The sequence below is a fragment of the Solea solea genome, chromosome 12 (genome assembly GCF_958295425.1).
Source record: "Solea solea chromosome 12, fSolSol10.1, whole genome shotgun sequence".
Lineage (NCBI taxonomy): Eukaryota > Metazoa > Chordata > Actinopteri > Pleuronectiformes > Soleidae > Solea > Solea solea.
The window spans coordinates 15,677,537-15,701,842 of NC_081145.1; the positions used below are offsets into that span (position 1 = coordinate 15,677,537).

At 39.2% G+C, this 24,306-nt stretch overlaps 1 protein-coding gene and 1 long non-coding RNA gene across 5 annotated transcripts in view; one reads left to right on the forward strand and one right to left on the reverse strand.

Moving 5' to 3' along the window:
• The window catches only part of LOC131470209 (uncharacterized), a 35,873-nt gene that overhangs the window by 4,781 nt on the left and 6,786 nt on the right, over window positions 1-24,306 (forward strand). The gene's annotated exons all lie outside the window — the stretch shown is intronic.
• The window catches only part of shisal1b (shisa like 1b), a 29,633-nt gene continuing 6,255 nt past the window's right edge, over window positions 929-24,306 (reverse strand). For 2 of the 3 annotated variants that reach the window (XM_058645873.1, XM_058645874.1), the window contains exons 2-4: window positions 13,648-13,851; window positions 11,806-12,019; window positions 9,041-9,341 (exon numbers count right to left, since the gene is read on the reverse strand). In XM_058645873.1, the coding sequence (XP_058501856.1) occupies window positions 9,041-9,341; window positions 11,806-12,019; window positions 13,648-13,714 (582 nt within the window). In that variant the 5' untranslated portion in view covers window positions 13,715-13,851. Of the gene's footprint in view, window positions 3,658-9,040; window positions 9,342-11,805; window positions 12,020-13,647; window positions 13,852-24,306 lie in introns of those variants that run through there. The other variant, XM_058645875.1, reaches the window with a different exon arrangement.

The following is a 24,306-nucleotide window of genomic DNA, read 5'->3' on the forward strand; positions in this document are numbered from 1 at the left end:
AAAGCCCAGCACATAGATGTGAAGTATGAATGGATGAACGGAAAAACTAGTGTAAAAAGAGCTATGAGAGGTCATCAAGACTCAAAAAGCACATTTTAAAACATTTAGTTGAATCAAAAGCAAAGACTGATTTGTGTCAAACAGAATAAACAATGATGGGAAGCCAATGACTTTAGTCAGTTCCAAATTATTTCAGAGAGTCATGGGTTATTTTTTTTGTGTGAAAAGGTACCAAGAGAATGTAAATATGATTTAAAAAAAAAAAAAAAGTTTTCTACACAGATAAGCTGCATACTGTCTATATATTATATCTTGTACCAATTTGATATCAAAGCTTATGATAATCATGGATAAATGAATGATAAAGTGTGTGCCAAGGTCCCCCAATATGTTGAAAATGAATGAAATAAATGAAGTAAAACAAGTGGATTATAAACAGTGGTTTTAATTTATCTTCTCAGTCTATCTCTAACCAATTTCTTTGCACTCCATTTTAACACACGGACATTATTTATTGACACAGTTATGAGTTATTTTAAGAGCACTTGACACAGAGTGATTTAAACACACTGGAAAAAGATAAAACTTTATTAATCCCTGTCGTGACAATACAAAGTCAACAAGTGCAATAACAATCCAACTGAAAACAGTACATTCTATCTAGTAGTAAATACATAGACAGAACGTGGTGCACGTTATCACCACCACACCCAAAAAGTGAGGTATCAACCACTACAAAGCCTCTGTGTGTACAGGTGGGGATGCAACTGTAAGGCAACTGTTACCATGACAACCTGGAGAGACTGAAACATGTGTGCTCCCTTCTCCCCACATTTTTTTTTTGTTTCTTTTTGTGTTTTTTTTTGGGGTAGAAGGTGAGCAGATACGATCTACAGTACGACATCACGTCCGGTCAAAGTTAAAACAGAAAACAGAAAACATCACAAAACCAAGTTGTAACATTTTAAGAAACTAGGAAAGACATTCCTGTGGATGTTTGACCCTGCTACTGCTCATCAGAAGCAAAAATAATGCTTTTTTTTTTTTTTTTACTTTGGGTGTGATTATTACTTTATTGGTGATAGTACAGACCTCATTTGACCTTGCTATGCATCACAAGTCACAGCAGAGCGCCCTGAAAAAGAGTCATTTCCCCCAAAACACATTAGATTTTTCAAAATTATCCAGCATCAGGGACTAATTAAACCACTTTGTGTTTCTGAACCTGCTAAAAACTCCCTGTATTTGCTGCTGCTGCTCACACTCTGGGAATAGGGAGAGTGTGAGAGAGAGTTAAAGTGTAATTTGGACCACTGCTGATCTCTGGGCCAATTATTTCACTTGGACACATCCTCTTTCTCTGCTCGTGAAAGTGATGTCATGATGCTACTAAAATGGGAAAGAACTTGCGCCAGCAACTCAGCAAATGAATATTATTGCCGATAACAGAAGAGAGACGCCCAGATGAGTGGAGTGCTGTTAGGGTCCACTTACACTTTATGAAACAGAGAAAATAAATATGATGGCAAAACCCAGTGAGGCAACTTTTTGAGTGTGTCTGAGCAGGGCAAGAAATAATACTTTTCTCCTGTGAGCGTTTGACGAGGATGTTGCAGTGTGTGCAAGGACCAGATTGTCGGTGCACATACAGGCTTGGCAGCCGCAACTAATGCAGGATTGGGACAGGCAACCCTCTACCTCCCGTCTTACCTTCTGTCCACCTGTCTTCAAACTCAAACAGTCTGATGTCAACAGCTGCTCTGTTTGCTTTGCTTACACACAATGAGCAGTGTTTTATAATTACAGAGATCATAGATCAACAGTTGAGCAGACATGCTAAGCTGATTTATGTAGTGTGGCAGAACTGTGTTGTTTGATGTGAAATTTAATTACATATCTTTGGATATTGTACAACATTTCAATGGCTTTTATCTTGATTTACTGACAATTAATAAATCAAATGATGTTTTCGAGAGAAACTGCAGATTAATCTGAGGATTTAAGGATTTAATAATGTTTCACTTGGTTGCTCCATAAGGAACACGTTGTAAGCTATCGGACAGGCAGAATGTCTGAACCTAAGCTGTAAGAAATCCTAACTAAGAGTTTTTGCTATTATCGGACGTTTTATAAATTGAATAAGGCAATATTTTTTGTAAGTAAGTATTTTGTATAGTGTAAGTAATCCTAAATGGCAGCCTAGACGTAGCTTTTGTTTGTAGTGATTGAATGATGACTGTTTTCACGTTCATCCTTCCAGTGTTGACACAGTAATGGTTTGAAATCTTTTGCACTCTCAGTTCATTACGCAGAAACACTGTGCGTCCGTTCCATTCAGCTTCATTTTAAATGTCAGTCAAGCTGAAAACTCTGTGATACACCTCTGTGATTATTACTCGGTGCAGCTCTGACTTTTAGAGACCATCCTCCTGACAAGGCTACTGTACATTATTGCTGACATGAAGGAGATTTTAATGTATTCATTTAGGTTTTTTTTACGATGGCTAATCACTTAAAATTATCTATTACCAATGTGGGACATAGTCTGCACCTCATACAGGAACCGCATGTCTTCATCATATTGCTAATAGAACTGAGAAAGGGCAAACAAGTCATTGAATGAGTTTGTTGAGGCAGCTGTCACATCATAAACCTCATATTTCAAATGACTCAAATGGGGCTGTAGGCTCAAAGCCAATGGTTAAGGTCAAGTTTAACTTAGCCTAATGCTCTTTGCTGTTCTGAAGGCATCCCTGATCCTTAGGTGAAATAACATATTCAGACGTAAGATCACTTTCCTCTCTGTCAGCAAAACAAAGAGAAATCCTAATCACCTCATGTAAAACGTCACATAACTGTGAAGTGTTATGTCTTTGTCAGACACATTACAATACAGAGAAATCACTTAGTTTGCTCTAAGTTTGAGACCTAAAACAGTTCACACAATGCACTGGTTTTTCCCCCCAACATAGTTGCGGAGACAGTTTGTGTCTAGTTTCAGCAAGTAACAAAAACGTTCTACTCTAAGTGAGATGCTCAGCATCAACCTAAGCGTTTACATGTTCCAAATGTTAACCAATCATATGTTTCTCTCACTAGCTCACACAAATAAATCACCAAATAGATAAACCACAACTGCGTCTACCTGCTACTGAACACAGACTGACACAGCAGTGTAATAAACATGTTATATCTAGAAAGATGGGCCTTTTATGTCAAAACAGGAAAGCCTCCTCGCTTGCAAGTACAGTGCAGTTTATCCAGATCAGCTCGGGCTACTCCAGGCCTTGGCAGACATTTCAGTGGATCACTGAACACCTGATGAGCTGTATGTGTCTGTCACACCTACGCTGCTCATGGCAACTGCAGCAAAAGCAGCAGCAGCAGCAATGGTGACAACAGCTGTACTGTCCCGTGTGTTTTGTTGCAAACTTCGATCTTCTGCGTTCTTAAATACCATGTCAACCTGCTTCTGTTAGTCCATGGGTGTTTTGTGCTCATCGGAACGTTGCAGTAGTCACTTCTCAGTACTAATGGCTATAGCCCACCACTAGTCTTTGTATGTGTTTTCCAGAAAGGGGCGACCGTGGGACATCTTCTCTGCACCATGTATGTAAGGTGTTGCTACTCTTCGGTTCATCCACTCGCAGCATCACTCTGTCCCCAAAAAAGTAGAAGAAATTGAACATTAAGATACATTTGTGACCCAGAAAATAGCAGTTATGAAAAAGTTTTTATAACGGTGTCTACTTTCATCCTTTTTTAGAAGAAGAGAGAGAGAGGTGTAACAAATGCCTCTGGCACATTTTAAATCAGGGTCATGCCAGTGGTCATGTGAGGAGGTGGGGGTCATGAATTCTTCTATTTCTGTTTTTTACTTCATCTGTGAATAGACAAGACCAGGTTCAAGCATCAATCAAAAAACCTATATTTCAATTGTTAGGTTGATACATCTGCTTGAGAATAGAGCTGCAATAATGATTTAATCAATAAGTCAGTCAAATGACAGATCATTTCCCCTTGCTATTCTCAAATGGAATAAGAGATAAGACACTTTGCATGTACGACAAAATTGCTTGCAGTGATTATGTCTGCAGCACAAAAGCAAACTAAGACGGGAACATCACACACAGGGATAGTTGTTATCATCAGGTCGAAGCGTCATTAGACCTTGTGCTCTTTTTGGGACTTAAAAATAATTGTATTGCACTCCAGAGAAAATGCTGGCATGCAAAGCAAATGTGTGATCTAACTAAAAATGAACATAAAAAAAAATCGCTGCAACTCCTTTTGTTTGTGGCAACGCCACAAGCCATTCGCAAACTTGCAGAGAGCCAAATGATTCTCCTGCTTTTCCTCTTTAGCCTGCAGCAGAACTGTGTGTCTTTGTAGAATCGATGATGTTAATGGACTCATACCACATTGAGAGAATTGTTTTATTTGGATACAGGCTTGTCATATCACTCTGTGGACAGACAGACAGACAGGCCAGGAATAATATCATAATGCACAGTAGTATTATCAAAGAAAGCCAGCACACATTCTGACATAAATACTGAAAAAAAGAGAAGAGTTTAACAGAGCACCGAGCCGCTGGTTATCATTTCCATGGTAGAAAAACTGGCAGGTTTTTTTCTGAGGCAAACAGAAGTGGGAGTTACCTATCATCAAAGTTACGTAATGGGCAGACGATGCAAGTGATGGAGACAGAAGTCATTATATTCGATCACTGAGGCCTGACTGAGATGCAGTGTTGTGTTTGCTGATGAGTGACGTACATGCTGAATGTGGTGACAGATGCGACCTCACTGCTCTATCTGTGGCAAAGCTTAGCTCGAGCAGGGTGATTTACAAACTGCAAAGAGCCCAAAGAACATCAACATGTTCTGGTTGATGAACAGTGTCATCTGATATTGTGTAACATCTTGTTTCTGGCACTTATCTGTGATAGGATGATGCTCAGCACATATAATGCACTTTGTGCAAGTATTTGCTATCATTACATAGCCAATATTAGCATTATCAGCTGTGGACTTATTGGCCAAAAAGAAACATTATGGGTTAATTATCAAGTTTTAATCCTTTATTTGTGATGAGCTGTCTCTCTGGGTGGAAAGCTGATGTTAACTCTCTTTTCCCTTTGTTTGCTGAGTGGGTTGGGGGTCACTTCTATTATTTCCTCTCATATTGGACTGATATTACAACTTTAAATTGTAAATTGTACAGAAATGAGTTAATTCAAAGTAAGCAGAAAAGCCAAACTGCAGTGACACCAGCATGTCAAAACTTTTTTGAGACAGAGAGTGTCGGAGTGAGTAAGCTCCACAAGGAATTGTAAAATACGTGTTAAAAGAAGAGATCTTCACTGCCAGCTATTTAAAAATTTCTCTCTGTTGTCAAAAAGTTCAGAAGATGCTGCTGCTCTATGTGTTTTTAATTGCATGGAGCAAAGATTGCTGGCACAAACTAGGATCTTGGCCAAAGCTTTTAATGTTCTAATGGACTACAATTGGACATCCAATCATGGTATAAATGCTGCTGAGTGCTTGATGGCATGAGCTTCCAGGAATAGTTTCATTTATTGCCATTTAAGTTTTACCAAAGTAAGCTGCTGAGATCTGTGATGCCCTAATGTCTTTTTCCTTTCAGTGAGATAAGTTTAATGGAATTGATTGTTGATGCGCCAGCTTAGCACTCTCTTTTTCAGGTCTTTTAATTCAGCATAGTCAAAATGTGAGCTTGTTGCTTGCAGGGACAGGGGAACATTTCTGGCCAAGTTGGCAGCAGAGATCCTTTGACAGCGGTGACAAGCCGTCATCACCAACACAATTCTTGTTAGAGCACCGCGCTGGAGAAAGGGCAGAAGTTAATGTTTCCTCCCACCAGTTAATATGTGAAGACTGAAGAGTTATTTAAAGCAGGAATTACTGCAATTTTTGTTTTGCCCATTGTGTAAAGAGCTATTGCCTGAGCAATTCAACTGCAAAAGTGCCCTATGATACAAATACCAGTGATTTGGAATCACTTTGAGTCAGGTCAGGTTTATGGTCCTGCGTGGATCTGCCTGCAGGGGTTGGACAAACCTAGCCCAGTGCCCACGTCATGTCCTATTAAAAGGAAATATCTGACCTTCAAGTAGTGTAAACAACATCTCTGCTATTGGAAACCTGTCTCTTTTTATAAAGCATAGGCAGGCATTTTGAGATGTAGGAGAAAGCACAGGCGTTCCTGATATTATTAAGGACATGTCTCTGTTCCACTCAAGTCCCAATAATTATATCAACTGTTCACACATGATCTGTTCCTACTGTAACCGCCTCAAAATATCGAAACCTTTTATAGAAAAAAGCATAATCCTCTGAGCTGTAGCTGCCTTTAAGTTTCCAATAAAGTGAAGATAAAACATGATATCTGGCTCTGCAGAGCCTTTGTTCCGAGTTCCCTAACTTGGATCACACAACCTTTGGTAAGAGTTTCTTTTATTTGTTCAGATTCAAGCGCATACATTTTAATAAAGGTTATCCAGAAAGACATAGTAATACGTTTCCAAATCTGCCCACACTGAGTCCCAGCAGATCTGCAGCAGTTCATATTTACCAGCATGCTAATGTAGGGACATGGTTACCTGTTCTCCCACATCCTCAACTCCAATCTGTGCTTTTTCTTAAGTAACAGAAGATACATATGGAGAAATCATTCTTCGATTTGCTCGTCAGGATTGCGCTGGTAAACATTAATGCTGGATTCCTGAGTTAGTGTGAGAGCAGGGTTTTTTTTAGCTGCTGCTGCACCAGCTGAGTGACTTGACCCCATCTCTGTTTACGTTTGGCCAGCAGATGTTCTACTGAGTGGACCCAGTTTTCTGAGCCATTACCCTGCATCCTCTCTGGCGATTAAGATCTTTACCCTCGCAAATAAACTTTGGCCCTTTCATGACACACTGTGTGGGCAACATATACTGTGGTTTACATGCACTATCACCCAGAACACATTTAAGAAGTGCAAACCGTCTCTGGATTTTGAGAAGACACGACAAACAGGCTTAGTCTAATCTTGCCCCAGAAACTGCTTGTGACTGAATTTAGCTCCTTGCATCTGTCACTTTTTTATCCCAATGTGAATGATTATCCAAGAATATTTTTAGCTCTCAGTAAAAATGTTGTCCTGTTTCATAAAAGTTACAAGAGATATGATCATTGCACAGCGCCATCCATGCATCCTGTAACAGTTTCCCCTCACCATTATCAGCATGAATTCCTCTGGTGTAACATGAAAGCAGTGGCATGATCTCATTTCCTCGGCCCACTTTGTCAATGAACACTATATTGAAGTTGCAAACACCTTTTATGGACGTTCTGTGGATAAAGGCTAGGGAGCTGCCAGTTTCAGGTCAGTGTTGCCAGTCTAGGATTGATGAGTCCTTTCATACTGTACTGACTTCATGTCTAATGAGGAGGCTCCATGGACATGTCCAGTCTTAATTAACTGCAATTCCAACAGCAGAGTATCCCCAGGTTCCTTCACCCTTGCCTCTATGCCTATGGCTCCCACTGTCCACGCTGCTTCTGCAAGCTATTTGTCAAACCATTGTCCGCATTAAATTATCATGACCTGAGAGAGATGTCTCGCTCCGGCGAGGGACTCTGAGCCCCAGTCAGACAGATATAGGGTGCACAGTGTCTGAGACACAGAGCTGAATGAAAAATTGACTGCACAAAAAAAAAGTAGGTTTGTTCAGACTGAGCTTTATGATTGTGTGGCCAGATTATGAACGTCTGAAAAATGGCAAACAAGAGCGTTCCCTGTGACTGCTGTGTGTTATAGTTCACCCCTGAGGTTGTTAATCACTTTGTACATTTTACAAACAGTCACAGTCGACACCTGTGACTGCTCTCAATGGCAATCAACAGAAGAACCTGAAAGAGCAGCAGATGGTGTTTTTCCACGGAACTTCCATGAAAGATTTCTTCTGTGTCTCTCCTGAGTCAAGTCTTTCCAGTTAAATATGGGTTAGGGGCTCCTTTCAGACAGTGATGCTCTCTCATTATTCTGTTCTTTTCTTATCATTAATAATGACAGCTCCCTAATGAGCCAGCCAGACTTAAAATCATGAAAATGTGTCCTGATACAAGATTGCATTAGCAGATTATCAAGTTGATATTGAGGTGGCGCTGCTATTTCAAGTTGAAAGACAAAATTGAATCAGAGGCTTCTCAGAAAATTATCTTTTGTGGGTGGAAGGGTTCTTAAAACACACATTTGGACTTTTTATGTGTCTTGTGTGTGCTTATGTGCATATATTAAGATTCACTCAAGAACTGGAGTGAATGAGGGGTCTGGTGTCTGATGTCTGGGCTTTCCTCACTGTTGGTTTTGGGAAATATATGCAACAAATGCCCTAAATTATTCTTGTAGACAAACAGTTATCCTGCCATGCAGCTCTCCATGTAACAACTCACACAGAAAATAGGGCAGCAAGAAAATGAGACACAAAAAGAAACAATGTGAAGCATTAGGATATATAACAAGTTTTTCATTCATTGTTTTTTCACAGCACCAAAAATTTTTTTTTTAGTGTAACACTTCACTGCTGGTTTGTCTTAACATGTCAGCATTTTAATACATGTCCATCATGAATTTTTGAAAGAAATTTGAGACATTTTTGTGTGTTTAGTGATTTTAAACTGCCATGAACACTGGGCATCTGATGTGCTTTGAACAATATTGTGAAAAATTACTACCAGTAACTAAAAATAAATAAACTCATATCTTTATCCTCCACCACAGACTTTCTCTGATGTCTCTGATGGTCTTTTTAATAACCTTAGCTGCTACGGCAGGCAGAATTTTAGTGAGTGATCTGTGGATACACTGCCTGCTATCTTTTTTTCATTTATAAAAGATAATAATATAGTACAAATCCTCAAAGACTTCCCTCTGTGATGTAAATCTTTTTTCAGTGTTTGCTGATTCTTGTAGATTTAAAGTTGACACGTGCTACAAACTGCAGGTCGGCAGTCGTCACACGACAGACAGTGACTCACCATGCAGTGGACGTGTTGTAGGGCAGGAGCGTAGGGCTGTGGCCCTCGTCACGGAGGCTGTGTCGAGGCTGGTAGTGGCTGGAGACCGTGGGTTGGGCTTGGGCTTCACCTTCCTCTGGCATGGACCTGTGCCACTGGCTCCGAGCCTTCTTCAGCCAGCGTCCTCCCAATCCCCATTTCTCCAGGTAAACCCGACACAACTCATAGTTTATGGCTGAGTAGTAGAGAAAGTCCAGTGCCAGCAGCACCATGACAAAGAATCCATAGATCCACACACCAACCAGAGCTGTATAATTACTTCAGGAGACAGATAGCGAGTGTTAGCACAGTGAAATCTGGGAAACGGATGATAAACCCAACTCACACACTCTAAGCTGCCATCCAGACACCCTCAAGCTGGGTCTTTAATGCCCAGAAGCCATGATGGAGCTGCCAGGTGTGAATTGTGCATGTTCATATGACAAGACCAAACATTTACCAAATGCTCCCACAACAAGAACTAAAACCTCCATCTGTCCTTTTTGCTGTTTTCATAAATGATTCATACTGTAGCTGGACAAAGAATTTTGTTTGTGAAGAGACCTTTTAATTATTTTTCTTTCGTTTCTTCACAAAGCCTCTGAAAATTGGTGTGCCTTGTTTTCATCTCTCATATATTTTCTCCAGGCATTACATAATCCAGTTTTGATTTATGTAGTGCAAATATTAACTTTTTTACTCAGCCCACCCACATTAATAACACATCAAGGTAAATCAGAGGAAACATGATCAGAAAATAGCTTTGGCTAAAGTAGGTCATCCAAATCATTCTGAATGTGAAGTTTTTGTTAGCAATTTATCACACAAATAGAAAATGAAACTATCATGGGTGATCATTATAATGAAAATATATTGATAGACAGAGATGATACTACTTGGATGTCCATCTTTAAGTCAAGTGAGTCTGCATCTGTCTGACAATCTGTTCACCACAGCTGCCTCCATCTTGCCCTATCCCTCGTGTCCTCTTCTGTTACACCAACTGTCCTCAAGTCCTCCTTCACAACATCCATGATCCTTTCCTGTGGCCCTCCTCTTCTCCTCCTGCCCCACGGCTCCATCTTCAACATCCTTTGTCCAGTATAATCACTATCCCTCCTCTGCACATGGCCAAGCCATCTTAACCTTGCCTCTGAAAATCATTTTTTTCATTCTTGAATTACTTTTGTACTTTTCTCATTTCTGTGAACATTGCACTTCTCTCAAGTTAAGTAAATGCAAGCCATATGTTGTGTGCAGTGTGCACAATCCTTGGAGGGATCGTCCTTGGAGGGATCGATCATAAACACACAGCAAAAAAAAAACATTCGCTTTCTCAGAGCAAAGCAATTGATTTGCTGCCAAAATTGTGTGGCTTTTCTTGCTTTAAAAAAAAAAAATGTCTCAGGGGGATTTCTTTACTCTGAATCCATCCTGATCCTGCAACATTTAGCTTCTCTGTAACTAAATGGCAATGTATTATAATCCATTGACCTGTGAAACCCACACAGGCCAATTGCATTTGGTCTAACTCCTCACTGCTGTAAATTTCAAATTGTAATACCATTTTCACCATGAACTGTGAGTAAGGAGAATAATGGCTGGTTTAACTCCCTTGGCCAGTGTTAAATATCAAAACTGCAATCCATCTTCCCTTCAGCCACCACCAAATAGTGGTTCAACAGGGCCATCTGACACTAAAATGAAATGTCATGTCCGTCTGCAGGGCAGTGTGTAAACCACCTCAGACAGAGGCATGCTGGGAGAGTGTTAGTACAGACAGCTGTGGTTTTGTCATCCGAACCTCCTACTGTTAGCTCCGACTGACAGAGATACATTTTTCTGTTCACTCAGCTTATACCTGATCATCTTTCAATGAGTATGTCTTTATATTTATTGCCATTTTATATTAGAATGTAGGATGTAGTGAGTCTCTATGACACAGTCATGGTTATACTTGACAATGTAGAATATCCACCGCTTAACACCTGCCTCAGTGCGCTATCACACAGACACATCTAACTCACAAAACTGAACTGAGCCTCTGCTCCTCTCAGTGGTGGGTTTTCATGCTTTTCAAGGTGTAGATCAATGTCAATGAAATGCTCTGATGTGGGTGATGGCAATAGATGTCAGGAAAGTGAACCATATGCGAGTCTGCAGACTTCCATCTGATCCAAGGAAAAAAATCACTTCTCTAAAACTGCTTGTTACAGCACATGCTTTCTTTTCCTTAGTTACATCACAAAGGTTATTTTTTTTGGGCCCGTTATCTTTTATCATAATTTGGTAGAAAACATGCATTATCTTTGCCACAGCTTTTTGTGTCTCTTTATTTCCCTTTTTTATTTTTTATATTGTTTCATGGAACATTATGCCATTTTAAGACTGTGAATACCGAACGCAAATATGGGAAGAGAGAACAGGGGAATGGCATGCACCAAACTGTCAAGCTGGCTGAGAGGCTCTGTGGTAACTTGCTGTTCAGGGAATTTGTGCCCATATGGTATTAGTCCTAAACAATAAGCTATCTGTACACTGTTTAAAAATACATTTGTTTTTTTTCCACATTTCAAGTTACATGATATATTTTGATGACATCATCAATCCTCCCAGTTTATATATTTGTTCTTTTTTTTGTTGTTTCTTTTCCTTATATTCCCCCCAAACAGACTAATAAGGACAGGACTGGGTCTAAATAGGAGCAGACAAAGTGTAAAAATGGGTTTTAAATACTGCTCACTTGTGTGCATATCCATCTGAGGTGGTGGTGAGGTTGATCTGCATGACCATCTGGAACTCAGTCTCGTTGCAGCAGTACTTGAAGGCAGTGTTGTTGTGGTGACAGCAGAACATGTACGTCTTGATGTCAGAGAGGCGCGGGCAATGAAATCCAAAGTGGTAACGCCCCTTATGGTCAGAATACGGTTCACACACTCGGTAATGAGCTGAGAGAGCTGCAGTTTGGGGGGGAGACAAAGACTACAATGTAAAATCCATTCAGAAATGATCAGGTAGAAGATGTTTCTGACTGATACACCGTGTGGTGATAAACATCTTTTCATTCATCCCAGACAATCTGTAATCAGCTTATATACAGTAGATGCCATAAATCCACATACTTATGAATGTTCAGCAATGAACTGGCAATAAGGAAGCAGAGGCCTTTAATGTCAAAAGTGGATCATCAAATCCTCTGCACAACTTAATGGGCCCTATTTAACATGTGGTTGTTATCACATAATCAGGGTAGTATAGTGCACGACATAAAACTGTATCCTCTGCAGTGAAATGCTCTTTCTTACTACCTGGAGAATCTGCCCCTATAAAAGCATTCTGGAGGTACAACTCACTTTTAAAGAGAATGAGAGATGACACATTTTGATTGCTTTATTTCCTAGTTACACCTAAAACACAACCACAATTTAAGAGACTAAGTAAAACCTCATATGTGCACATTCTTATTCCACAATAAATCTAGCACACGTGGATTAGGTCCTAAATGCATTGTGTGTTAACCCAAGGTTTTTTTTTATGGGGAACTCTGTGGAACCCCAAATCAGCAACAGCTGGTTCTGGAAACAAAATCGCTGTAAACACACCCACCTGCTTAATTTAATTAACACCTCCTGAATTTAGGACACAGTTAACAGCTTGGATCTTGTGCCACAGTTTGTTTACCTGCAGTTTCAAAGAGCAGCCAACAACAAGCAACATGTGGACATCGGTCAGTGCTCACACTTGATATTATACTTATCCAGTTGGCGACTTGTTTAATTAATTTCTATAATACATGAGTAAAGGTTGAATGGGACAGTTTAAGTACTAAATCCCATCAACTAACGATGAAAACAGTCATTAATTTATCGTTCTCTAATTATAGCATCACAAATGTTGCTGTTTTTCATTGTTTTTTTTATATATCATTGTAAATGTAATATATAGAAAACAAACAATTTGAGGCTGTCAGTTTGAGCAGAATATGCCACATGTCAATGACTCAGTATATACATTTACCACAATAAAAGCATCTGAAAGTGACAGTTTATAACAAAGCTTCCCTCCATCCCCAAAGTACATGTCCTTCTATCTACTTTATTGTATTTATAATAAATTTATTTTTCCTCTAGTTATTATTGGATAATCATTCAATCTTCTACGTGCTGCAGCAGCTGTGTTTCCCCCGCCAACACTCAATGCTCCTCTTCATCTTCAACCTTATGTTGCATGACTGGGATTTTCTGAAAATGCCTTTCAGTGTGTGGTGTGTTCTTCATTCTCCGCTTCAGAGCTATTCCAGCCAATTAGACTTTTTTGTTTGTTGTTAAATGTTTCTTAGTCCCTTGATGTAAAGTGTCTCTGACTTTACTTCTGGTCATCAAATGTAATTTTTCCGTTGTATTCACTTAATTTTTGTTCACTAGTCTCAGTAAAAGACAGAGCCACACATTATTCTGAGGCAGAGTGTGTAAAAACTGGTCGCCGCATGTCTAAGACAGACACACCCTGAGACTGTCATGAGCTTCTACCTCCTGCAGTGAAAGTATTATGTGACAGGTAGATTTACTGACAAGAAACTACACACCTGCAGTGGACAGCAGGAGGAAAATGACCGTCAGGACATTGAAGGGCTGCCGGCTGGTGATAGTCATCTTCTTGTCCTCATGTGGGAAGAAGGAGTGAGCGAGGGAGGGAGGAAAGGGTAGATGCTTGGATTTAGCTGGATGTGTGCATCCTCTTTTACTGGCAGCTCCTCTCACATGGCTGCTGTTTCTGGGAGTCCGGACTCCTGATGGGAATATGACAACCAGGGAAAGAAAAGATTAAATTAGTAATTCTAGACGTTTCACAGCATGGCTCCTGAAATCTGTCCTTTTGGTTTACACTGTGGGATGGACTGAAACTGGTACTGGCGCTTCATCAACACCAAATCCCTGTCGTGAAAATTACTGCAGTGAATACTTGTGTTGATGACCAAAAAGAAAGCAACTCTTTGAAAACCAGTTTTTCAACCAAATATAGATAACCTGGTTCCATTTAGTCAAATCCCTAAGAATCAAGAGGCTCTTGAAAACCCAGCTCTTCCAAGAGCATCTTCTGTCCTAGCACTTACCTTACCCCCCTCTCCTGCACTACGTCCTTCTGCACTTGGATCCACATCAGCACTCTCCCCCTCTATCAGACCACTGTTCCTATCTAGTGGAGTTCTTTCCAAGACTACTTCTATGTAGCTTTTTGCTCTTCTGTAAGTTGCTTTGGATGAAAGCGTCTGCTAAATGCTTAAATGTTAAATGTCATATATTAAAATATACTAATTTTCTGACTTTTGTAAAATTAAAATTATGACAAATGTATAAATACAATAACACAATAACAGTACAATAATAATAAATAGGTTTTATTTAACTATATGTTTAAAGTAGGGTGTTTGTTGAATAAGTCTTGTCCAAGGTTGCACAGTGTAGAATTGTTTTTATTGCACATAATAGTGAAGAGATATTTGCTGGTAAATGTATAACAAATAATTTTTCCACCTGAGAAACACTGCATTTACGATTTCACTTCTGTTAAAGTCATCCGTCCACTAATGCTAATGGTGATTAATGGGGTGGCGACACGTTTTGCTTAGCCATGCTTGTTTCTGTTGTTCAGCAGATTTGTTCCTTAAGCTGTGTAGCGTTAGAGACTACAGGACACATAATGCAATATAGAGGTTGCCACGGTAACTCAGCATCCTCTTTTTCATGCAACTCCTTGGCATCCTCGCTCCTTAATAATACAAAAAGAACCAGAGAAAATTATATTATGGACGAATAGGTCCTCTTGTAAATGTATGAAGAACTCAGTCAATAAAACATTTGAAACTGAAAGGTATTTGAAGCTCGAATCATTGGACAATGCTAATGATGGAAAGTGTGTTTACGTTTAAGGAGCGGTGGAAAAAGAAGACAGTACAGCTGCCTTACCTTCAAAGATTTTATATCAAGGATTCACTCCTCAAAACCATTAAATCTGCATTTCTCAATTTAAAAACATGAGTCAATCTCAGCTGTAGCATCAAGATCTGCCTTTGAAAATGACCCTAAAGCCATCAAGGGCTTTAGGGGTCTGTATGTGCACAGAAAGGTAAACGTCGTCTCTGTGGAAGGGGCATGGAAACTATTACAAAACTTAAGTCCTGAATTATTGAGGAGTTTGACAGCAAAGTAGAAACCATAAATAAAAAGCATCAACAAAGATGCCAAAAGCCTGTGGTCTGCTTCACCAGGGATGGTTGACATCAAGATGAATGTTGCATTCACCCTCTGCTGACTGTCCTATTTATTTATTTATTTGAAAACTGTTTTGATGAATCCTGCAGGGCAGATTGGAGATCAATGGTTAAGTTATGTGTGGTGCAGCACTGTGACCTGGATGTGTAATCAGAATGGATTGAAAACCAAAGTAAGGAAAAGAAATGCTCATTATTGCTAAAAAATCTACTTTCTCAAAAAACAATTCACATTCCACCAGGTCAGAAATGCAAAGTCCATATACAGCATTCATTTATGAATTTAGAGTAGATGGTGATATCAGCAATGAGCAACATGAAAACAAGACAAGCTCAAAACCAGATCTCGTTAGTCCTTTTTGCGTATGTTAATACCAGCTGTGAGGAGATTTGCTAAGAATTCTCACAGACTGATATCCAGAACCTGCTCCAGATTGTGTTTGTTCTTATATCTTTAAAATACCAAAGGGTAAAACAACTGTTTTGATCAATTCACAATAAAGAGTAACATATTCAACGCAGCACTGGAGTTAAAGAAGGAATTACGCCAACATAAATAACCCACGAGGATGTTAAAGGTGTTACACCTTTACAGAAAGCACATCTTCTCATGTTGTTCTTAGTTTTTCTCAGTCTGACTGTCAGTTTTCTCCACAGCTCACTCATATTCTTACATTACATTGGCGGCAGGGTGGCACAGTGGTTAGTAGTGGTTAGCACTGTTGCCTCACAGCAGGAAGGTGCTGGGTTTGATTGGGTTTCCTCCGGGCTCTCCACTTTCCTCCCACCATCAAAACATGTTAGAATGTTAGACAGGTTTCTTTTTCTTTGAAACCCTCCTATGTCCACAATCGTTATCAGACCTGAGACTTAGAAGAGTAATGAGATTCTTCCTGAGTCAACAGACTGACACTTACTTGGACCTATGATCCAAAGAGAATATATATTAATTTTGTGCATTATGTCAGATGCAGCTTCTACCTGGTTATAAATATGGTACGCACTCATGTGAGGCCAGGTTTTATTTTGTACACTTATGGGGATAAACAGTATTAGAGTATTGGAAGAAAACTGAAATGGCAAACACGTTGGAGAATCCCATTTAGTTCAGTTGCTATGTTTGTCACTGTTGTTGTACCTGTTCCAGTTCCTGCTCGTTGCCATGTTTTTTTATGTAACAGCACAGGCTGATGGGTTCACACGATCAGACCACTACACTAAACGTTACCATGGATCACATGGACATAATATATATGTGGCGCACAGCAGGCTTTTTCTTCTGGAGTCTTTAAAGCATTTTAGATCAGAAAAGCTGTTCCCGCTTCAGAAATTCAGGCAGCCGAGTACCCAGGAGACTTGTTAGAGTGGCATTTTATGTATTTTTTTTCCACTCTTTTTACTTCTGGTGAGAGCTTCAGTGTACCGTCAGATGACAACATGTGCAGTGCGGTGAGGGATTCCCATCCTCTAAAATCCAAACACAAGATGACTGCTCTTCTTTTCTACAGCTGTAGTCTCTTACTCGGGACATTATTTCGTCCTCTCACATTACCACATGAAGGAACATCATCGTCACATTACTCCCTGTGCTACAAAGGCCATAAAGGGGCAAAGTTCACTCCATCACAGCGTTGGAGTTGTTTGCAAAGAGGAAGTTAGTGTGAAGGTTTTGTGCAATGAGCCTGGCGGCAATGAAGCAGAACATGTACTGTAAATATACAGACGTGCACACACACAGCGCTTTGCTCCCTGAGACTGAAAATAGAACACACTGCCTGGCTGCATGCATGTTAACACAGATGGAGACTCTAGTTATGTGCTGTTTAGGACTGAGATCAAAATAAAATATACATTAAGACTATGTCAGCTCAGTGCTAGCACTCTCAGAATATCTAAAAAATATCTTAAAAAAAGACACTCCCTCGGGTTACTAAAAGAACACACAGCTTGTTTATTTGCCTACATGTTCCTCACTGTTGTTGCCCATAAGTGGAGAAAAATACTTAGTGACCAATTACTGCAGCAACCACTATGAATCCAACAGCACACTTTCTACCACAGCACAGCAGGAGACCCAAATCTGTCACAGCTTTGATGAAGGAAAGTGTAGTGGGAGATTTTTTGGGTTTATGCACAGTGATAGGCTGGGACAGTCTCATGAACATTCTGGACCAAGTCCCCCTTTTTTTGTTCAGGCTTTCACTTCAGAGACTATGGCTTGTTTTTATGCTTTCTAAAAAAAAAATCATAATTTATGTATTTTTGGGCTGCTATGTCTTTTTAATCATGGAGGCTTTTAGGCCAGGAAAGACATTCTCTATGTGCAGCTGAACTTCGTTTTCAGAAGAGTCACAAAACCTTTTATTACCCCTGTCATTGATAATTCACTCTTGTCACCACACAGGCCATTTATGTGATTGGTGTAGATGCGATTAGTTTTTGACAAGTTGAAGTGGACAAGAGTCTTGGATTCTGTGCTTGACGTTGATGTGAGAATTGAAGACTGCGGAGCACTGTATCTGATACAATCGTTTTTCTTTTTCCTGTCTATATATGTATATATATATATATATATATATATATATACATATATGTATAGTAAGTATAGTAATCTCTTCTAGTGGTGTGAAAACTGGAACTGGCTCACATCAATGTTGCAAATGTTAATTAGCCTGATATAGATTAGTTGTTTTGTGTTAGTGCACACTACAACCTAGGGCTGCCAATAATTACTTTTTTCTATTGATTAATCTATAGAACATTTTATTATTTGTATTTATTTTATGGATTTATTATTTTAAGCCACTGATTTTCCCTTGCACTGCACTGGCACTGTGTGCCATGAGGGTTTTTTTTTTTATTCCATCTGAAGATTCACAATGTACAAAACACATTTTTCTTTTGTTCTTGGGCTCTCATACTTTTCAGGGTTTGAGGAAATGTTACTGTGAATCAATCAGTCTAATGTGTACTAATGTTATAATTTCCCTAATGACTACAAGAGTAACATTCAACTCAATTCAGTTGTATTTGTATAACGCCAAATCATAACCTCAATTAGAGAAAAAATGCATCATCTCCTCCCTCACGACATCAATCATCCCCTATTAGTTCCATTTCCTTTCTGCACCCAGACTCATGTTGGTGATACACATCTTGCTGTACGTCAATGCTCCTTCTTTGCCTCATTATTACGTTTTTGGCTTAACCAAATTCACATGTACATACCTTGTTGTTTCACACACACATTCTTAATCCATGTTAATGTGTATTATCCATCCCATTGGTCCACGAGCATCCAAAATTGGTACAGTTCAGAGATGAGATTCCCACTTTGTACGAGGGATGAGTGCACACTAACTAATGACTGCATCTCATGTCTGGTCTGCTGATGGCCTGGCATCCAAACACTGATGAGTGTTCTGCTGAAATGAGCCCTGTTCCTAACTGACGCTTATTTTGACTGTCATCATAATAAATTGGGTCTCATTAACTTTTGATGACATTACAGTTTCACTCAAAAAACCCTACTGTGTTCCATTAGGATATGAGCCCGTGTTGGGAGAGTCAGAGTAGTTCAGGCAACTGAAGGCATGAGGCAATAGGAGGTGGCTAATGGTTGGTCATGTCACAATATCACAACACTAAAAACTGTAACCTGAAACTGAATCAACCACAGTGTTAGAGGTCAAGTTAATTTCAGTCATGTCATTTGTTCAATGTTTTCTACTAACACTTAGTAGTTTCAGTTTTTACAAATCACGGTGATCAGTGATAATTCAGAATGCCTCCAGTTCCACATTATTTTCAATCTGCTGTTTACCAAGTTGTCAAGTTCAGTCTGAAATTAACTGATGAAATCACAGAAATATAAGGTTAAAAGCTCAGCAGCTGTAAATTACGCCCTCAATCAAAAGTGAGTGAGTGCTTTGGTTTCATTATGAGTGGTAGTTTCTGGTTTGATGTCCAAGTAAGTATCATATCATATTTGCATAAATCAGTAACCAGAGTCTTTCTATACACTTAACCCAGCCATGCATCACAGGAGCCTCGGACTAAGAACAACAACAATCAGAGTCCTTCATATCTGGCACACATGACTACACACATTGTCCTGCAAATGAGCTTGTTGAATGAGCCACCAAACAAACAAAGACACAAACGTTCTCTCCTGATACAACGGCTAAACATAATAAAAAAAAATAAAAAAAATAAACTGCCTAAACTCTCTTTGGCATTAGATTTATCTCTTTTGGCTTCACCAAAAACATCCATCATGGACCTTCAGTGCCAGATATAACCCCAGACTCCCGCTTCAAAGGCCGCGACATGCGATGCAATGTAATGGTTTGAATTGTTGTATTGAGTATTGACAAAAGTTAAAGGGGGAAATGAAGTCCAAGAGACATTAAATGGAAATGTATTGACCTGAAAGCTTTTAGAAAGAACATTTTTCCAATAACACAGGACCTGCTGTGTCAAGACAAAGTTAAGTAGCTCCATATTGAAGGTTATTCAAATATATCTTAAGTTTAATGTTAGAAGGTCAATTATCCTCATAGTCAGTAAATGCGGGTCACCACTACTAATAACTGCTATTAAATGTGTGTATTTGTATCACTGAAAGCAGCAGAGCTTAACATAAATCTGACTGATGAATAGAGCATCTGCTTTCATGCATATGATCAGTCACCTGAATAAATTTTCCTGATCCAATATTCTAAATAAAGCGCAGACGCAGTAGCGATAGCAGCAGGCTTTGCTCTCGTGGCTTGATATTGCCTGGGATGTTTACCTCAACCAAAATAGAGGGAAGATTGTAACATCTAAAAATTAGCACACACAATATGGTGAATGCAGTGAGTACTCGACCTAAAAAAAAGAAAGAAGAAGAAGCCTGTGCATGAATAGTACTGCACGGTTGCCATAGAGCTTGTTGTGGAGCGTTTGGCCAACATGGCAGCAGAACAGGCTGAGCTGTTGTGCAGTGCAGACACCTACAGTCGCTGAATGGGTGGTCTGTTTCTACCGTTGGCTTCATAGTGGTTTGTTAGCTTAATATAAGCAGGAGATGAGAGCGGCGCTGTAATCAAAGTTGATCTGCTGCAGGCTTGCTGTGTTTGTACCTGCTGAGAGCTGTCATTTTGATGGAAATCGCTGTCTCCTCCTTCAATTTGTCTCACACCCTTAATTTATCACCAAATTGGATCCCAAATGCTGAAGGAAACAAAACAACAAGGTACCCCCGCCAGGTTTTCTGCAGGATTTGCTAAAGTTAAAGCTAACACATTTTAATATCACACAGATTATAATTGTGTATAGCTGAAGCTTAGTCATCACATACATTATAATTATGTATTGATATCATTACTAAATTGCTAAATCTGCACTGTACTGATCAATACTGAAGATTTCTAGCCAGTTCTTAAAAATCCCAAGAAAAGAAGAATCTTCATATTCCTTGATCAAATTTTTCAAAAGATACAAAACATTTAGTTGATATTTTAGCAGAAGGCTGAAAATCCATCTGGATATAAATCTCATCACAACACTGGTTCTGGTTCCTAACAGATCTCAGTACTGCTTATTTCACTTCACAACACAGCTCAAGCCTCAATGTTGAATAAGCATCTAATATCAAAACTGCGGAGATGATGGAAGAAAAAAATGATCTGATTTCTTTTTAAACACCAGAGATATTTGTATCCTATAGTCGCTTGGTAGAATGCAAGTATATTCATGAGCAGATGAATACATAACAGTGCACATTCTTCAGTGAGGGAGAGGCAGCTAATAATGCAGCTACTGGAGACTGATATGTTGATTTTGTTACATAATCAAGCTCTCAAAGTCAGCTGGGAGTCCCATCTAATAAAATGCAAATCTACAGAACAAGAGCTGGTTTAAATATACTGCAGTATCATATTTTTATTAACGTTTTTCTTTTTTTTTTTACTTTTAACTTTTATTCTTGAGCTTGGAAACAACACTTTGACAAAATGTCACTGTTAAATTACATTAGACTGCTGCTCAGACAGACGATATCACACTAGGCTTTGAGAAATTCTGATGGATACTTTTCACAATTTTGTCTTAAACCTTCCAGGAATTCTATGGAGGATTTGTGAGTCAACACACCTGCACTTTGGCACCTCAATTTAGTTTTCTTTAGTGTGGCTGTGAAGGATGAAGAGCAACATGAATCGTTTTGACGACTGGGGGGGGGGGGGGGGTTGGAAGACGTATACAGCAGACTGTTTTGTCTGTGATGCAGACAGATATGACAGTGTATCCTTAACAAAAGCAAGCAGTGTTTGTTATGATTTGCTTTAACACTCCTCTCTTTGGCTTCAAAGGTTTCTCTTGGACAAGTTCCCTGTCATCATCTGCTTGACCCTGAATTTAAAATAGCTCCTACTCTCAGACAAATAGCCCAGTGGGAAAATAGAAAAATGAAGAAATATTAAATCACAACCCTGGACAGTGATTTATGAACAAAAGCTGCAAATCATGTCCCAGTAGATTTTTAATCGTTGTTGTTTTCTCCATGACCCGTGTTAATATACTGCAGTCACACAGATCACAGAAACAGCAGGTAACACTTCAGTAGATGTATAAAAATGGGTAAAGTGGCTACTTTATTATGGCTGGACCCCATTTTGCCCTCATGGCATAGATTCATCAATATGTGATTTGTTTGACCATGTTCCATAGGTGCTCTTTTGGCTTGAGACTGTGGAGGCCATTTGAGTTCTCATGTTCAAGAAACCAGTGTGAGATGATCTGAGCTTTGTTACACGACATGTCATCCTGCTGCAAGTAGCCATCAGAACAAGGGTATTCTGTGGTTGTAAAGGAATGGACATGGTCTGCGACAGTACTCATGTTGGCTGCGGTGTTTAAAAGATGCTCATTTGGTACTAAAAGACCCAAAGTGTGCCAAGAAAATATCCCCCATACCATTGAACCACCACCGCCAGCCTGAACCACTGATACAAGGCTTGCTTTAATCTTGTTTATGCCAATTCTGATTTGGCAGACGTATGAGTGGAACTTTAGAAATAAAAAAGAATTTCTGTTGCATGCAAACCATTATCAAATGAATTCACACTATACTGATTAAGCCTATCAGCTTCACATGACTCTATCTGTATAATGCACAAGTGCTGACTGATGCTTTCTCAAGGTTGCAAATAGGTTGCTGGAGTATGACTGAAAACACAAAGAAGCATTCAGGAAAGGTGTTAGAAATCAATTATTGTATTCACACAAACACTCCATTACTCAGGTCTGACAGTATTACTATACAGTTTCCATCCAACTGTCAAGGGAAACTTTTTCACGTCATGCAAACTTTGTTAAATTAATTTCTGTTCATGAAGACAAAGCCGAGGCAGAATATCAGCAACAAAAATCACCAAAAGTTTCACTCTGTAGCTCCAACAAGCAGTTGAATGGGTGCAAGTTCAGTAATATTCAACAATTATCTCAAGATTTACCTCATTACGTTCAGAATCTTACTAAATGACTGTCTCTGATTAAATACAGCGTTGCTCATGTCGACCCACACTGTCTGAAAACATCAGTAGTTACGCCTTTTAATCCACTTTTACAATTATCTCTAATCCAAAAGTAGCTGAGTGAAAGTAGAGAGACGTGTGAGCTCACCCTAAGATAACCCACCCTGAATAAATCTGTCTTAAGAGATTTAACGCAACTTAGCCCTGAAATAGCCATGACAGATACACTATGGAGACCTGGAAGGCACTCATACACCTTAAGGTCAGAGAAGTCACAGAGGGCATTGGTCAGAGACGGTCTCCCCATGAACTGCCAACAAAACAAATGATGGCACATAATACTCCAAACCGCTTCACATAGATAATGGTGTTTATATGGTCTATTAGAAAAAAGCAAGGAAGCATTTGTGATCTGGTCCATTTGTTGTTACTGCAGTAGAAATGATGGTTGACTGGCTGTTATCATGGGATTGCACCTCATTAATGAGATTGTCCTGCTTTTCACCCACAGAGACGGGGAACTCACATTAGTTGGCAAGTTTGGCATATATTGTAGATGAATAATAACTTCCTCAAATAGCCTCAAATGGTCGCCGAATGCCAGTGACTTCAACTCTGAGCTCTAATGTTATAACTTTGGTGCTAAACGCTCTGAAGTTTCTCCTGAAAAGGTTCTGCTGAGCCGATTTCTGTGACTGGGGGATGTATGTTTTTATTAAAATTGCGGAGTTACCTGCTGTTATTCACTGATAATAAATGGGCCCGACTATTGTGTATATTTAAATGATTACTTATGAGAATTATGAGACGGATTATAGTAAGCTATTACATTATATGGTGAATAAAAATAAATGCATAGTCATTTCACCCCTTAATGACTGAGGATTTATTATCTCTGTCAGCACAGTGAGAACATACAGTACATACACTTATTTTCTGTTCACACACATACATGTATACAGCAGTTGACTTACCCTGTAATATGCATTATTGAGTTTGTGTCATTTCACTGTGGAATGCCACTGGCTCAGTGGAAGCTGGCTTAAGACAAGAGCTCAATCTCCCAAAGATGCATTGCATTCATCCACGTTCATGCTTCTCCTGTCTTATACCAACAGCAGCATCACTGTGTATTATGTTTTATTAATAAAGTCAGCACTATTGAAAAGATAAAACAGAATGAATGTTTTGTTTTTGTTTGCAGGAGGATGACAAACGTCAGAGATTTGCCATGAGATAAGGCCCATGTTAAACTAATACTGGAAGATGTGTTGTTTGAGCTGACCTAGAATTTGTATTTAAGATAAAATCTGAACATTATGGCTGCAATATTCGTGATTGCTTTTGTCTAATTGGTTCTGTTTTTTTTTTTTTTTAAATAACCCATTTGTTAGTGTCTGTCAAATGTTTCTTCATATTTCAAGGACATTTATTTCACTCTCATACAAGCCTG